Consider the following 15938-nt stretch of genomic DNA (forward strand, 5'->3'; position numbering starts at 1 on the left):
TTTAGCCTTTGTAGTTAGTTAAATATTTCAGTTTTTGCATTTTTTAAAAATGCAGTTATATAATAGGGTGGCATGACCGTAATTATAAATTACCAATTTTTTGTAAAAAGCTTCGCCTATCTTATAACGTACCTTGTGCAAAATTTCATTAATCTATCTTCAATAGATTTCGAATTACAGAATTAAAAGCAGCTAGATGGGTCAAATCTTACACTGTGCGCCGTGCCGGAATCGCATTTGCCTTTTCAACAATAATTGCTGCAAAATGGTAAAGGGCAATGCTAAAGGAACACCCAGCGCATAGGCCAGTAATTAACTCAAAGGTCTCCAACGCGGTACGAAACCGGCATATAGTTTACTTATCGGAGACAAGGCTCTCGTACTACATTCTATTCGCAATAATCAAGTGAGAGGCCTCATTACTAGATTGCGGCTTGTCTCTGCTATTCTTTAATATATGTATTTTGATTTGGGGAACTCATACTTTTATAAAGATATTCTACAAGCAAAAGCCGCCAGTCAGTCAGTTTCGCTAATTTTTTTATAAAAATATGGTTAATTATACAAAAAAAACCCCAAAAATCAGATTTCCATTCAAATTATGCTTTGTTTATTTACACTCTTTAGAAGAAACTTGAGTATGCAGTTTGTTTAGCCCATTAAATTTTTAACGGAATATTTTTTTTTTATGTATGTATGTTACAGCATAACTTTGGACCACGTAAACCGATTTCGATAATTTTTTTTTGCATCGGAAAGGTAGTGTCTCAGAGGTGGTCCCATACTAATCTGGTTAAGATTCGATCATTGGATCATGAAATCATGAAGTATATATACATATATATATTTTATATGAGAATTGAAGTCGGGTTTGTTTTTTGCTTAAAAACTACTTATACAAACACAAAAAAAAAATAATAATAAATAATCTTCAAATCGAATTCAATGTAATCTTCCTTCTTCTTTTGACTCTTCCCTTTATCAAATGTGACTAAAGGGATCGAAAAAAATTGTTTGTTCTCAACTTTTGATTGCACTTCAAAAATTGCACAATTTATGGTTCAATTAACCGGGGAATCAATTAACCGATACTCGCTTAATTGAACAGTTTGTTCAATTACAGAAACTGCGCTAAATTGGACAACCTAATCAATAAAAAGAAAATGCATGTGTGCATTTTAAATTTAATGATATTTACATATATAGTTTAAATTTTAAACGAAAAAATATAAGGAAAAAAACAATTTTTATTTATTATTGTTCATACGTAAGTAATTATACTTGGCACACATTTTGAGAGATAATTATTATTAAAAAATAAAATATTTTTAACCAATTACACGGGGAAACCAATTAACCGGGTTCAATTTTGCGGGAAAATTTACGTAGAATTTTTATGCAATATTTTTTTACCGATAAGGTAATTCAAATCAGTTAACCGGGGAATACTGTATTGTTTTTTCTTTTCTTTGTTTTTTTTTTTATTGGGCCTCATGCATAATTTTTGCACTGATGAAGTGAGCTCAAGCTCAAGAAATTGTACAGAAACTCGAGTCGGAGCTTAAGCTCACTTTTTATGCATGAGGCCCAATATGTTGACCTTTCTGCAGTGGAATATGAATGGCTGCTTGTATAATTATGTCGATTTAGAATTGCTTATTAAAAGTCATAATCCTTCAGTTATTTTACTAAATGAAAGTCACCTTGCTTATAATGCGACAGCCTTTGCTCCCTTAGCATATATTGCTCATTTCTTCAATCTTCCTCAGAATATTACAAGCATACAGGGTATTGCTATCCTTGGCAAGAAAAACCTTCCTCACATTATCCTTCCTCAACCTCAAACGAATATATCTTCCCTAGCTATTGAAATTCAAACTTCTAACAAAATTCATTTTTAGTGCAATTGATTTTGGAAATATTCTTCCCTCTAGTTCTTATCCCTTCTTTCTGGCAGGTGACTTGAATGCTTGGAGCCCCCTTTGGGGATCGGCATCAATTAATCATAGAGGTCGCGTGATTGAGGACGTTATTCTTGCTTCAAATTTGTTTATTCCTATTGATGGGTCGCTATTCAGATATTTCCCTCTGTTCTCCTTCTCTTTCTGCTAGAGCTTCTTGGTGTTATATAGACGATCTTCATGGCAGCGTTCATTTCCCGATTTTTACTAAATTGCTTTTCTTCCGTTCTTCTTCCCTACATAGACCAAGATTGTACTTCAAAACTGACATGGCTGATTGGGTTAAGTTGGAAAATTCTTGAATTCTAGAAAAGTTTGGGCTGGTACTAAGAGGTTGTCTGGTTTTTCATCTTCTTCCCCTATTTCTTCTCGTGGTATTCTATTTCTTCCTCAGGAAATAGTCTTAGCATTTGCAATTAATTTCGCTAATTCCTCCTCCGATTCTAGCTTTCCTGCTGCTTTTTCTTCCTGTAAACATGCTTTTCTTTCTACTTCATGGCTAGCTCCGCCATTCCTTTCTCCATCAGCTAAGTTACATATTGGACTCTGATTTATCACTACTTGAATTTCATTCTGCTCTATCGGCAGTTAGGGGGTATTGATAAAATAAATATCATACCCTATTATTAAACACCTACCTCCGTTTCTTTTTCCCGCCTCATCAGTCTTTATAACAATATTTTCAATTCTGGTTACTACCCCCTGCAAATGCTATTATTCCAATTTAGAAGCCTGGCAAATATCCTTATGAACTACTACTGCTTCCATGTCTTGGTAAATTGTTGGAAAAAATTATTGCTAGCAGGCTTACTACTTGGTCATTCGAATAAACTAATTCATCATATTCATGTTGCCTTCAAGATGGCGCAGAGTACTCTTGAATCTTCAAGCTCTTTTACATATTGACCGATTCGTTTCTGAGGATTCATTTATTAATGACTTATAGTACACCTTGCTCAGTGTTGTGAAATTTTTAAACTGTCTGGCTGCCAGTTTCGATATACAGATGGTCCAAAAAATACAAGCTATGTTGCAGTTAAAGAAAATGGCGTTCCCGTATCTTCCTTTTCCTTCCGCTACTCTAATATTTAATGTTATTTGTGGTACAAGGAACTTTCTCATACCTTCTCCGAATAAACTTAAGATGATGGGGGTGCCTAGCCAACCAGGCAGTAGTGGAAATTGGTACATTCGTCTACGCATTGGTCATACTATCATAACTATTAAATGGTGGTCGCCAAAGCCGGCGCCCTTTCTGTGAATCTGAAATCAGCGTATTGCATTTATTAGTTTTTTGCACTGCGCTTAAAAATCATAGACGCATGAATTTTGATAACTTGGATCCAATTCAACCACTAATGAATTCTACATATGATAACATCTCTATAATTTACATCGTCGTATCTAATTTGCCCTCATTCATCAGTTAGCTGAAAGTCTCTGCTGCTAGCACTGTGTTTTATGGTTTATATAATAATTGTTCTTGTATTGCAAAAAACTCTCTGTACCTAAACTCTATTGATTGACTGTATGACGGAAAACAAATTTTTCTTTTAGCTTCTTTTCATATATTCAGAGTACGAATTTATTCTTTTCCAATTTCCAGCGCACTGTGCAAGTGGTATATGTACTTATTTTAATTCCCTTATTCTCGATCATTTTGGTACAATGGGAGTAGGGGTTTCGCATTGCCCGCATACCAGATATTGGGATTTTGATTGAGACCGTGGTTTATCTGCTGTCCCGGGGGGCCTGGTGGGCCCGGCGGACCTGTGCGCCCCGTTAGTCCTGGCCTTCCGATAGGTCCGGTTGCGCCGGTAAGTCCACGCGGTCCTGGCGGCCCAGGTGGACCCGGTGGGCCAGGTGGTCCCACAACCGCAACGGGCAGAATAGCGGCAGGCGGCTGCAGTCCATTATTTTCCGAATTCATACCACCATTCGGTACTTTCCCAGAGGAAGTTAGTAAATTTAGGCCAGTGTTGCCGTTCAAATTGAAACCGAGTTGCAGGCGATCGGCCAGCGACCAACGCTGGTAAGCATTCTCATAATAGGGATAATTGCGACGCATATCGTTCGTAAGACGATTATCCAGTATGGATGCGGTGTTGGGTGTTGGTCCGCCGTAAATGGGGTAGCCAATGCTGGGCAACATGTACTTAATGTGGTCATCATCCATGACGGGCATGGCATTCGAGTAGAGGTAGTCGGGCAATTTGCGGCTGTCCTTTTCCAAGTCGCCTTCTTGTGCAGTGTTTTTGTCAGAGGCGCTATTGGTCGACTGCATGCCGTTGTCCTGGTGTTGTTGAGTTTGCATTGGCGTCTGCTCATCCTGTGCGTAAATGACTATTTTGGCGTTGCCATCGCCATCGGCGTTGCGGGCAACACCAAAGTGAAGAGGTGTGGCGCGTAGAGAATGCACTAACGGGCTGGAGCTGGTGGTGAGCAGCAGCAGGATAACTGTAAATGGAGAGAAGTGGAAGTGAGTTGTTGTCTACTTAACTACTAGAAGAAAGTGGCTTACCAATTTCTCGTGCTACTTTTTTGCTATTCATTTTGGTTCTGTTGTTGCCTAAGTTCAAGAACTTGCTTTTATATCAAAGCTCTTGGGTACNTGATGAATATTCGTAAATTGGTGACTTAACACAAACACACTTATACACATACATACATGCATATATGTATACGTATGTGCATAGGTGATTGCGATAACAGCATTCACTCACTTGGCTTTCCCTTTGCCATACTATCTTTGAGATCTAACGACCTAGTTAACCTAATACTCGTAGAAAATAGTTAATTATTCAATAACCATTAAATTATTTATTCTTTTAATACATATTCTAATACAAACATGTGATGCCTTTTGTAGAGCTTTTTTCATATTTTCTGCAGACGTTTCACTCATAATCATAGTTATCGAATTCCTCCTCCGCCTGAATGTTATATGGCATTTGTCGTACGGAAGCTTCAGGAGTTTCTTTTGGTCCAGGCCTATCCATAAATTCTTTCTGCCGAGGAGGGCCAGGTAGTCTATTAGGGACCGGTAAGCCACGTCCTCCACGTAAACCAAGCGTACTCTGTTGACCAGCTGCATCGTCACGGCCATCACGGCCTGTGGAACCTTGTGGCCCGCTGATTCCTACCGCCCCAATGTCTTCAGTGGGGTCACGTGGTATCTTATTGTCTACCTCATCTAGCAGAACAGGTAGTCCTGGTGGCTCTGGCTGGGTATACATCGACGCTTGTTGGACGAAGTGTGCTTCTAGTAGCCGAGGGGTATGACACAGCGCAAGGGTAACTGTAAATAAAACTGTTTTTGAAAATTTCCATTCAAGTTCAGTTCGAATTAATGCCTACTCAGTAGAATGTATGCTGCGTAATCCATTTTACGCGTTCAACTGTGCGGAGGACAAACGCCGAGCTCCTTTTATATGCGTACGCAGGCAGTGCATTATTGGCCTAGGAAAGAGTAACAGATTGCATGACAGCGTTGATTTGAGTATCGATACGAGATAAATTGATTAGTTTGAGAGCGTGGTTCTTTGGATGCACTAAAAAACGATCTACATACTCATGTACTTACATACTTAATTCGTTTTTTACTACTAATTTCGATTATTTTTCTAATGAATAAACCTATAAAAAGTCTTTGCTGTGAAACAAGTTTATTTCCCATTTTTCGACAGAAATAAATTAAATGCACTTTTTTACTTTATGATTTGTCGAAGCATTTCCTATAGCAAAGCTGGTTGAAAGCACTTCACAAAAGAGATTTACGTAAGTGGTCGTAGGCAGTAAATGAAGATAACATCATCGAGTCGCATTTACACACCTAGCTAATGAAGCAGTTAAATTTATTGGAAGTAGAGTAGGTATGCGCATACATACATATGTAAAAATAAAATTAGAATATAAAATTAATTTTAACTATCAAAATTTCTAATCACTTTATATCTGAGAATATACCATGCGTACACGGAAAGCACATATTTTATAATTTAAATTGCAAAAATTTAGAGTTGAGTCTCGGTAAAAAAAAAACTTTAAAACTTGATTTCCCAAAACTTTAATTTTTACACATTCATGTTTCTGGCATACGGGCTGCGATATATACACCACCTGATGAAATTTCCCAGTGATTGCAACATGTTTTTGTTGATAGCTGCATACCAAAGTAGCTTTTCAAGAATCTTTAATTAAAAAAAAAATCCCGTTTGGACATGGTTTGGTTATATCCCTACAAGGCAACGTGTTGATCACGTGGAGTTTTACCAGTAATGATTAAAAATAATAATTAATATTTGAGTTTTAATTTTTCGCTCAAAGGTAATTATAATTACTTGATTTTTATTTTTTCGATAAAATTGTGATTTTTTTATGATTATTATTTTTTCGCTCAAAGATAATAATTATTAATTCAGAGGTAGCGACATCCTAATCAAAGGAATAAGTCTCAAAATTTTCAGGTGAAAATTTCAATAAGTTGCGTCTGTATAGCCTTTTCAATTTTATAAATAATAATCATCAATTAAGTGTAAAAATAAAACTCAATAAAAATTATTATATCTAAACGAAAACATAAATATCATAAAATAATCATTATTTGCGATCGGAAAAATAAAAATCGAATAGTAATTATTTCCGTTGAGCAAAATAATTAAAATCAAAAATAATTATTTTTTTAGAGCGAAAACCATAAAACTCATAAAATAATGGTAAAATGCTGATTTAAATTATTTTACTCATAATAATTACCGTCCCTGATTGTTTTTTTGAATTTTGGTGAACATTTTTTTTTTAACATTTAAACTTTTTTTTGTTTTTGTTTCGGGGGAACCCTAAAATTGTTTTCAGCTTGTTTTTATTATGTAACATTCATTTAATGGGGCAGGAGAATCAATTCTCTTCAAAATTGCTACTTTTTCTGCACTTTGCACTAAAAAATTTAATACAAACAAACAGAAATTCAAAAATCGGGCTCAACTGGTATCTTGCAAATTTTATTATTTAGCTTTTATTTAAAAAAAAATTATCAAATTGAGTGAAAAATGAAGGCTCCAGTGAATTGTGAACACTAAATTCCAGTTTTGAACCACTGTGCGTCGGCTACAAGAAAGGTCAATTGGTCGGTGCTCGTACAAGATATTATGCCTGGGCTTACCGAGCATAGCACCAATATGAACCCACTCGTCAACGATGGCCGATGTGTTAACCACCATCAATCCCAAGCCAGCGGACGATTTCTTCATTTGGCGTCTGTTTTGTAACATGAAAGGGGGATCCATGGTATCCAAAATTTTTTTAGTATCACAGACAAGACAATTAGTGTTTTCCAGCGGCCCCTATTGGCAGCAACTCGATTCTTTTTGCTTTTAAAATGAAACAATTGTGGATCATAGAAAATTCACGGGCGTTAGTTCATTTCAGAGAGCCTCGTGAAAATAGTTGCGCCGAAATTATGGATCCACTCCCAATCGAGCAGAGATTGGAAGCGAAATTTAATTGGCTTAAATTCTCCAATTTCTTCATGCATACAATATGCTCACTGAAAAATGAGGGCTTAATGAACATTTGCAAAGTAGATTTTTATTTTATTTTTTTTTAAGTGCAAAAACGCACTCTAAAATGCATATTTTTTAAATTAAGCTCATTTGTTTCTATATAGTACTACAATCATGTCATATCTTATCTTTTACTCTATCCGATATATGTAATTATTTTCCGCAACCGCAATCGCCATCACTCAATGCCTCTTGGCCAAGCGACCTTTTGAATATTGAAACGATATCCGTGTCGGCCGTCAAATGTAAAGCCGCCATTATAACGAAAACGGTTTTAATGATCTATGTACAAAAGTATATGTAAAAATCATAAATGAAATAAATTTGTTTTGCAAAATTTTTAAATTCATTAACTTACAAAAACACGTAAAGTTAGCATGGCTATTAAGAATCTATTCGGTCAGCTATGGAGCTAAATTTGCACCAAGCTATACATTTTTCAGTTTGTTTTCTACCACTTAAAATTTACTTGGCTTTAGGGCAATTACACAGTAGCTTTGTACGACGATGTGAACGTGCCACAAATCTTGATATCTCGAATGCATTTTACGCTGCGCCCGCATTTTGGCTCAGGGGGCGCCAATTTTTCCTCGATTCTTAAAAAAACTTGTGTTAAATGCCTAAAAGTAGGCTAAATGTTAGCGTGCGAGAAGGCGTTTAATTCATTCACTTTGTTCGATTAGTAATTCTTTCATTTTGAAGGGCCAACTAAGTAGGTCGCGTACTTGAATACTCCATTAACATTGACCGAATTTCTTGCATTATTTGCAACTTTTACTGTCTGCGCACCGCACTTCCGTAAATACATATGTATGTTTGCATGTATGTATGTATGGCTGCACACCGCTGCGCTAATTTGTCATCCAACTTTGGCACAATTTTGCTTTAAGTTGTTATTTTTATTTGAAAATTATTTATTTATTTATTTGAAGAAAATTTTTTGCTTTGCAATATAATTTTTATCATACCTTTTTGTTTTTTGTATATAAAATATACCAGCGCAGCAGAATTGTGAAGTAGACGATGCAAAAAATGCAAAAACCACCGGCAAAATTTCGCTTGCATACGCTTACATACATACATACCTACATAAATGCATAGCTATGTACTTATACTAAGTAAAGTTTTCTTACAGATACGAGTCGAATATTTTACTACTGCTAAAGCTTTTGAAACGCTTTGCGTTTAGAGGTAGAATGTACAGTGGGCTAATGTAGCAGTCAATTGGTCAAAATCATCAACAATAGGACTCCTCTATAACTACGGTGACCATTCGTACCGATTTTGCGGGACAGTACCGATTTTGTGAAAATTGTCCCGCTGAATATTTTTTAAAAATTGGGACGCATAAGTGTCCAGATTTTTAATATTTGTACCGATTAAATCCCGATTTTTAGTGTTTTCTTTATTAATTTAACAACAGTCTTCCTGTACTTTGACCCAAAAACAATTTTTCGTACAAACGTGGCAACACTTTCGCTATCACAAAAAAACATAGAATATAGGGGAGACACAAATAGCCAGCATCCATATCTGCTATGATCTTTTGTTATGTTTTGTTCTGTCAAACTGGTACTCTCGTTATATTGTAGTCATCATTATTGTAAAAAAAATTGTAAGGGTTTTATAAATATATGCTAAGTGCTTTTTTTAATGAAACGATTCTAACTTGAATTTAGTGAAATTGTAAAAAATAATACTAATTCCCTCCAAAAAAGCATGGATATGAAAAATATAAGCTCTCGACACAGTGGAGAAAACATTACTAGGGAAGCGACATTTTAGCATTTTCCGAAAATTAGAAAAATCAGACCAAGTTTCATAAAAATTTTGAGTCTTTTCATTATATTTTTAGAAATATTCTGAGCCCATTAAATTTTATTAAAACGAACTGCAAATTTTAAGTAGCTACTTCCCGTGGATTTTTGGTGAATTTTTTTTGTGGAAGACATTGTTAATTTTCTCTGTACAAAAAAATTGTCGAACGTACTTTGTATGTAAGAAAATGCGCGAACAAAAAATTACCCATAAAAAAACGGTAAGTCCAAGCAACTTCGAACTTGCGCTTTCAAAAAAAAAAAAACTCTGATTAAAAAGTTTAAAATTTTTATCATCATTTGTTTAAATTTCACGAATATTTGCAAATGTTCTACAAAGTGTTGATTACATGTTTAGTAATATATATTTTTATAAAAAAATAACAATTTTTTAAACAAAGAAAAGTTGCCAAAACTTGCCAAAATGTCTTTACACTATTTACATTCTCGCCATCATGTATTTTGTTTGTATACATTTTAGCGATAATTTTTGAAGTTTCTTTTTCTTTGTTTTGTTTTAAATAAAATTGTATTAAAAGATGTTATATTTTTTTTATTCTAAAAACAAAATCGTATGTTCGGATTCGATGCTTTTGGAATGTCCTGATTTTTGTCCACAGAAATCTGGTCACCGTATTTATAACGAAAACTCCTCTTTAACGAAGTTTTATTTTAAGATATTGCAATTTTTTCTTAAACGTTAGAGTTGCGGGATTTTTATTTGATCTGAATTGAAAGTTGTGTAAATTACTAAATACTATACACTTTTATTTTTTGGTCTAATCAAATCATGATTAAAATTTATTTGTAAACCAAATAAAAATTAATGAATTGCAAATCTATTTGATTCATGATTTTCCAAATAAAAGACTTACGAAAAACTCTTTACTTTATGTAATACAAGCACGATTTTCGAGAAAATAAAATTTATTTTTTATTTGGTTTTTGAATCTAATCACAAATAAATTATATTTTTTATTTCTTCATCGAATCAAATCACTTAACCCTGATTAGCGCATAAAGACTTTTGCTTCAAGAATGACTTTTCCATAACGAGTTTATTTAAAAGCAATGCATGTTCGAAATTTGTTTGCGTGAATTGAATATTCTGCTTATTAAAATTAGTGAACACAAAAACCGCCAGACGCGGTTACTTCAAAATTGACATTTTACGCTTGCATTCATGTAATGGCTGAAACACAATACCGGCGAACTCAGGGGCGATTTGTTAAATCTGGCTTAAAATAAATCAATTTTCAAGAATTTCTCCTTGTTTTAGATTTATGTATGTACTTATTTCCCCATTTTTAAATATGGGTTCGTTTTTTTTTTTTAATTATTAATGCAACGCTGATACCACGCTATTTTCGTTACCGCTATAATTGTGTTAAAGTAGGCGAAATGGCAGGGCGAACGGTGAACAACGGAATCGCCGGTGTTTTGTATCAAGCGTAAAACAGCGACGATCAGAGATATTTATTTATACTCTGCACTCGCCCGGATTATTTCTACTGAAAGATTCACACTAGTCAAGACCAAAACTTAACCCGCGGGAAGAGCTCTTTGAAGCGTTATGTAGATTTTAGCTCTGATGCAATACTTTTCGTGGAAAATCCTGTAGAAATGTCAAACAGAAAAACTACTGAAGTGAGAGTAAGTACACTCAAAGATTAATATAAAAATAAAGCAGAAGATAAATATAGAGATGAAGATTAAGATTAGAATTAAGATTAAGACTAAGATTATGATTAGGGTTGCGATTAAAATTAATTTGAGATTAAAATGTGGACCCACTGTAGAAATTTTCTGATGGGATGGAGCAGTGTTACCAGATTTTCATAATTAATTCTATTTCCAGTTGTCATATGGGAAAATCCTATCATTGCGGGTGTTACGTTACCACGTTACCACGTTTCCTTAATTTTTTTTGTAGGCAGAAAATTATAAGCTAATAAATTTCTGGGGTATTAGGGAAGGTTATAAGAGCAAAAAATGTAAATTTGAATTTGAATTAATGTCGGTGAATTGGCGAATTTGCTTACACCTGTGCCCCACTTTATGCGTAAATAGAGAGTTAGTAGCTATTTCAAGTCCCTGATTCAGTTCAGTTCTATAAAATGATCAGTTAGTCGCTCTAAAAATTCAATCAATGTGGGAATTTCCCACTCGTTTTATTCGTTTTTTTGGTTGGCAACCCTATGCAAGTGGAACAAAGGTGCAACTACAGTAAGACCCGCTTATGGATATATTATTTTGGGTCATATTCAAATAGATATTGTTTGCAACTTATGTTTATTTTTTCTAAGATTTTCCATCTAAAATACAGTGCATTCCCTAACAAATACCATATAAACCTAAGTTCAAAATTTTGAAGAACACTGAAAAAAAATTCATAAAATTTCAAACATTCTTCTCAAAAGTGTAAAGTTTTTTTTAATCTACAGTTTTATAGCCAAAAAATTTAAAAGCGCACTTAAAAGGGCAAAATTGTAGGTAAAATGGTAAATGGGGTAAGAAAAATTTAGGTACTTAAGCGGGTTGGGTAAATAAGCGGGGAGGTACTTAAGAGAGCGATTTTCTTCAGATTACATCAAAAAATTCACGGTGCCCAAAAATGCAGGTTACTTAAGCGGGTTTCACTGTACCTACAGTGTATCGCTGTTTTTAGCTGGAGTATTTGGAGATTCACATAGCCTATTCGTACTCTATTACACATTTTTTAAATTTTTATTTAACGTATTTAAGATTTTATTAATAGCATGTACATACACGCATACATATGTACACATTTCCATATGTGTATACCGAAATGCAGTTATGTATAAAAATGCACCGTAATTTAAATGAAAATGATTCATAGTAAGTATGTATTTTTAATGCACTGGGCTCACTCTGTGTTAATTAATTTCGCTTATCACTGAGCAGCTCATTTCATAATACAATTCAAATGGTTTAGCGTGCAACAACAACACAAAAAAAATAATAATAATTGTTTAGCTACAAATATTGTGCACCAACAATGCAAACGTAAAATTCAAATTCGGTGCGTTACAAACGAAAAGCCTCACGAAAAAAATACTAAATTATGTATGTACATATTTACATACATACAAACTCGTAGCTACATATTATGCATTCAAAATAGAATTCGCCATTTCCATGTGGAAATGCCGTATGGAAATACCGCACACACTCCACCCCCGTTGCTTGACTCGAAAATCGTTTTGTCACGTAATGTCCATAAGCGTCGAATGCCTTATTTCAGCTATAAAAACTTAACAAAAAATACTTTGAACGCATTCACAAAATCTTCTAACTTCAACATCAAACAGCAAATTTACGCAAAATGAATAGATTCCTGGTAAGTATGGCACAGTGTGACGGCAGCCTAGCCTAGCCTAGCCTAGCCTAGCTGCTCCTATTGCTACATATTTCCCCTACTGCATGTATGTACATATGTATAGTATTGGATTAACACTGTTGTTGTTGTTTATTCCATATTTTTAGTATTCCTTTGCAACCATTGTGGCTGTTGTCAATGGCTACGCAATTGGAGGCGGTCAGTATGGTGGCTCCAGTGGCTCCAGTGGCAGCGGTGCGGTGATCGGTGGAAGTGTCTATCGACCAGCTGTTTCGCAGCAAACAATTGCTGTAGCGGTGCCTACTTACAGTGCTTCCTCCGGTGGCTACGGCGCTTCCTCCGGCGGCTACGGCGCTTCCTCTGGCGGCTACGGCGCTGGTTATGGTGGCTCGTCAGGAGGATATGGTAGTTCGTCGTCCATTGATATAAGCAGCTTGTTATTGGCAGCCGGAGGTGAACTCGGCACACAAAATTTGGCTCAACTGGCATTATCACTGCCATCAGCTGGAGGTCCGCTAATTGACACCACTGGTCTTTCCTCCTACAGCGGCAGTGCATCTTATGCTGTTCCATCGGGTGGCAACCTCGCCTATGCTATTGCTCCAGCTCCGATCGTACACCATGCTCCAGCTCCCAGCGTATACCATGCTCCAGCACCAGCTCCAAGCGTATACCAAGCTCCTGCTCCTCTAGCTGTAGCTCCACATCATGCGCCTGCATTAGCAGCAGCACCCGCCGCAGCTCGTAGTCCTTCAGCTGCTGCTGCTGCCAGTTACATTTCAGATAATAGCGTTGTTGTTGCTGCTCCAGCCTCTGCTGCCGCTTATTAAAATCTGTGATATTAAATATTTCTACTAAATTGTGCATGTTCGATGTTAAGTTCAGAATAAAATGTGATATTTCGAACAAAGAAAACACACAAAAGATAAACTACTTTTTGATACTTTAACGGTTTTATATACGTTCGATATTACAAGTAACTCGATTTTTGGAATGGCTTTTGTGGGACCCAAGCGCTCAAATTATTCACAAAAGAAACTACTATGTACGTACATATGTATGTAGGTAAATAAAATGCGCATTCACTGAAAGCTCATCGGATTGACGTGTCACTCTAATCGAAATGGACGTTAATCTATTACTAACAAACGTTCAGATATACTATACTACATAGCTGAGTGATTACCTAATTATAATGCCAATACTCTTACTTACATATGTACATACATATGTATGTACCACACATGAACATTAGGGTAGTCTTTACATTTGCAAGTCGTATGCACTTACTAAAAAATTTGGAATCGTTTGGAAAGCGTTTGGTGAAACCAAAAACCAAAAATTTTTTTAAAATGCTATATATTACACCGCCCGACGAAACTTTGGCACAAATTCAAAGACGAAAAATGTAGAAAGACATGCAATTTTTAAAAGGTGCAAGAGATGGCGCGGTTGTTAAAACCGATGATATCGATATAGTCAGTAATTGCGCGCTTATAAGCTTAAAGGAGTCGCGGCTCAGAGAGGTCCTTCTCAATTCGGACGGAGCTGATGGTGTTGCTTAACGCCTTAACGCCATTTTACACAGCCGTTTCAAAAATGTACATAGGTCCGCAAGCGGTATGGTTGTTCTTCTTGGTATGCAGTTGCCGATGCACGACTATATTCAAGCCCGACTCTTGCGTGTCCATTCGCGCACTCTGGATAATGTGAGAAGCCCACGTGTGGGATGCGGTAGTGAATCCTTGTGAAGTCTTGGGCTACGGCAGAAAGAGAGTGAGTTTTGGTGGCTCACCTCCGACTTATTTGGCTTGCGGTCCGGTTGCAAGCGGGCGTCTGCCTTAGAGTAAATACATAGCTTGCTCTAACTATGTACAAGTACATAAATGTGCAGTTTATAAAACCCTCCCTGAAACGGATTGTGAGCTGGGATTGGGACGCGCAACATAAAACCTAGCTCCCTAGAATACATAGTAGAAAAAAATCTTTCCTCTCGGCAGCCATGAAAAAAAAATGATGGAAGTAAAGATACCACAAACATAATGGAAGGAGTAAGTGCAAAAGGACCACAACTGGTGTGAGAGAGAGGAGTATGTCGAAGTTTTTTGATCTTGGCCCAACCGTTGAACGGTTGTAGCGTCAAATAAGATGAAGGATTATTTCTAGGGTGATAGGAAATTCAGATGGTTGGCTCGCGGAATTTGTGCGTTTGGAGAATGCCTGTTTCCTGATAGATTTAAAATGTCGGAAGCCTCACCGCACAGTGGTTCAAAATTGGCATTTTGTGTTCACAATTCACTGGAGCCTTCGGAGCTGATAAAATTTTCAAAAGACCAGTTGAGCCCGGTTTTTTGAATTTTCGGTTGTTTCTATTAATTTTTAAAGTGCAAAGTGCAGAAAAGGTAGCTATTTTGAGGAAAATCGATTCTTCTGTTCCAGTTAATAAATGTTATTTAATAAAAACTAGTTGAAAACCATTGTAAGGTTTTCCCAAAACGAAAAACAATTGAAATGTTATAAAAAAAATGTTCACCAAAATTAATTTTTTTTCGGTTTTTGTAAAAATTTTGGGTATGCAGTTTTATAGATCATTAAATTTTAGTAGATATAATAAATTGCAAGTTGCAAGTAGCATGCAGATGTGCTCGAAATGTTAGCGGTAAAATTATTAAAAATCAACGCAACCTCTTAGCCACTCACTTTATTATACTAAAATCTAATGATCTATAAAACCCAACATTTTTCTAGAAACCCAATTTTTTTTTTTAATTTTGGTGAAAACTCAAAAGGCTGATCCTCTGATCGCTGTATTTTGCAATCACGGCTGGGCACACTTACATTGCAGTTGGCAGCCATGCGATCTTCCGACCATATTCTGCATACAAGTTGATAAATGCAATTCAATCGGCAGGTCGTATTTTTCATCAGAGCAGGGTGGTTAAGTATAGTATATAATTTACTTAAGTATGTTCTGCACATCATTTGCTAGGCTACCGCGTTTGTTCTCAAAGAAATTAGTCCTGACATGAGAACCTCCATAAGTCCCCTAACTTTCTTACAGACTTTTCGGGCTTTTTTCCTGGCGGCCGGCGTTTCAAGGTCTTTGGAATCACGCATTTCTGCCTCGGCTCACATTCACAATTTTGAAATAATCTTAAAACCTTTAAACTTCGGGTATTATAATTAGAAAAAAATCAAGGTATTTTTAAAATGGATTTTGTATGAAAAATTATTATGA

At 35.8% G+C, this 15938-nt stretch overlaps 3 protein-coding genes across 3 annotated transcripts; 1 reads left to right on the forward strand and 2 right to left on the reverse strand.

The window, feature by feature from the left end:
* Nucleotides 1-3606: 3606 nt before the first annotated feature.
* LOC108378061 (uncharacterized) lies at nt 3607-4513 on the reverse strand. Its single transcript, XM_017634361.1, has 2 exons — nt 4483-4513; nt 3607-4418 (listed from the first exon to the last, which is right to left on the reverse strand). The coding sequence occupies exons 1-2, from the start codon at nt 4511-4513 to the stop codon at nt 3607-3609; spliced, it is 843 nt and encodes a 280-aa protein (XP_017489850.1).
* Nucleotides 4514-4761: 248 nt separating this feature from the next.
* On the reverse strand, nt 4762-5344 carry LOC108378063 (putative cuticle collagen 145). The gene is made up of 2 exons (XM_017634363.1): nt 5319-5344; nt 4762-5259 (listed from the first exon to the last, which is right to left on the reverse strand). Exon 2 carries the CDS (start codon nt 5195-5197, stop codon nt 4859-4861), a length of 339 nt encoding a protein of 112 aa, XP_017489852.1. The 5' UTR covers nt 5198-5259; nt 5319-5344; the 3' UTR covers nt 4762-4858.
* A 7341-nt stretch (nt 5345-12685) lies between these two features.
* On the forward strand, nt 12686-13580 carry LOC108378062 (cuticle protein 16.5-like). Its single transcript, XM_017634362.1, has 2 exons — nt 12686-12700; nt 12847-13580. Exons 1-2 carry the CDS (start codon nt 12686-12688, stop codon nt 13528-13530), a joined length of 699 nt encoding a protein of 232 aa, XP_017489851.1. The 3' UTR covers nt 13531-13580.
* The last annotated feature ends 2358 nt before the right edge of the window (nt 13581-15938 follow it).

Source organism: Rhagoletis zephyria, unplaced genomic scaffold (genome assembly GCF_001687245.7).
Source record: "Rhagoletis zephyria isolate East Lansing unplaced genomic scaffold, Rhagoletis_zephyria_1.1 Rzeph_scaffold_13269, whole genome shotgun sequence".
NCBI classification, from domain to species: domain Eukaryota; kingdom Metazoa; phylum Arthropoda; class Insecta; order Diptera; family Tephritidae; genus Rhagoletis; species Rhagoletis zephyria.

Coding starts and splice junctions, on each gene's coding strand:
- LOC108378061 (XM_017634361.1), bottom strand. CDS start 4,513: ATGAATAGCAAAAAAGTAGCACGAGAAATTG. Junction 4,419..4,482: donor AAAAGTAGCACGAGAAATTG/GTAAGCCACTTT, acceptor CTCCATTTACAG/TTATCCTGCTGCTGCTCACC.
- LOC108378063 (XM_017634363.1), bottom strand. CDS start 5,197: ATGTATACCCAGCCAGAGCCACCAGGACTACCTGTTCTGCTAGATGAG.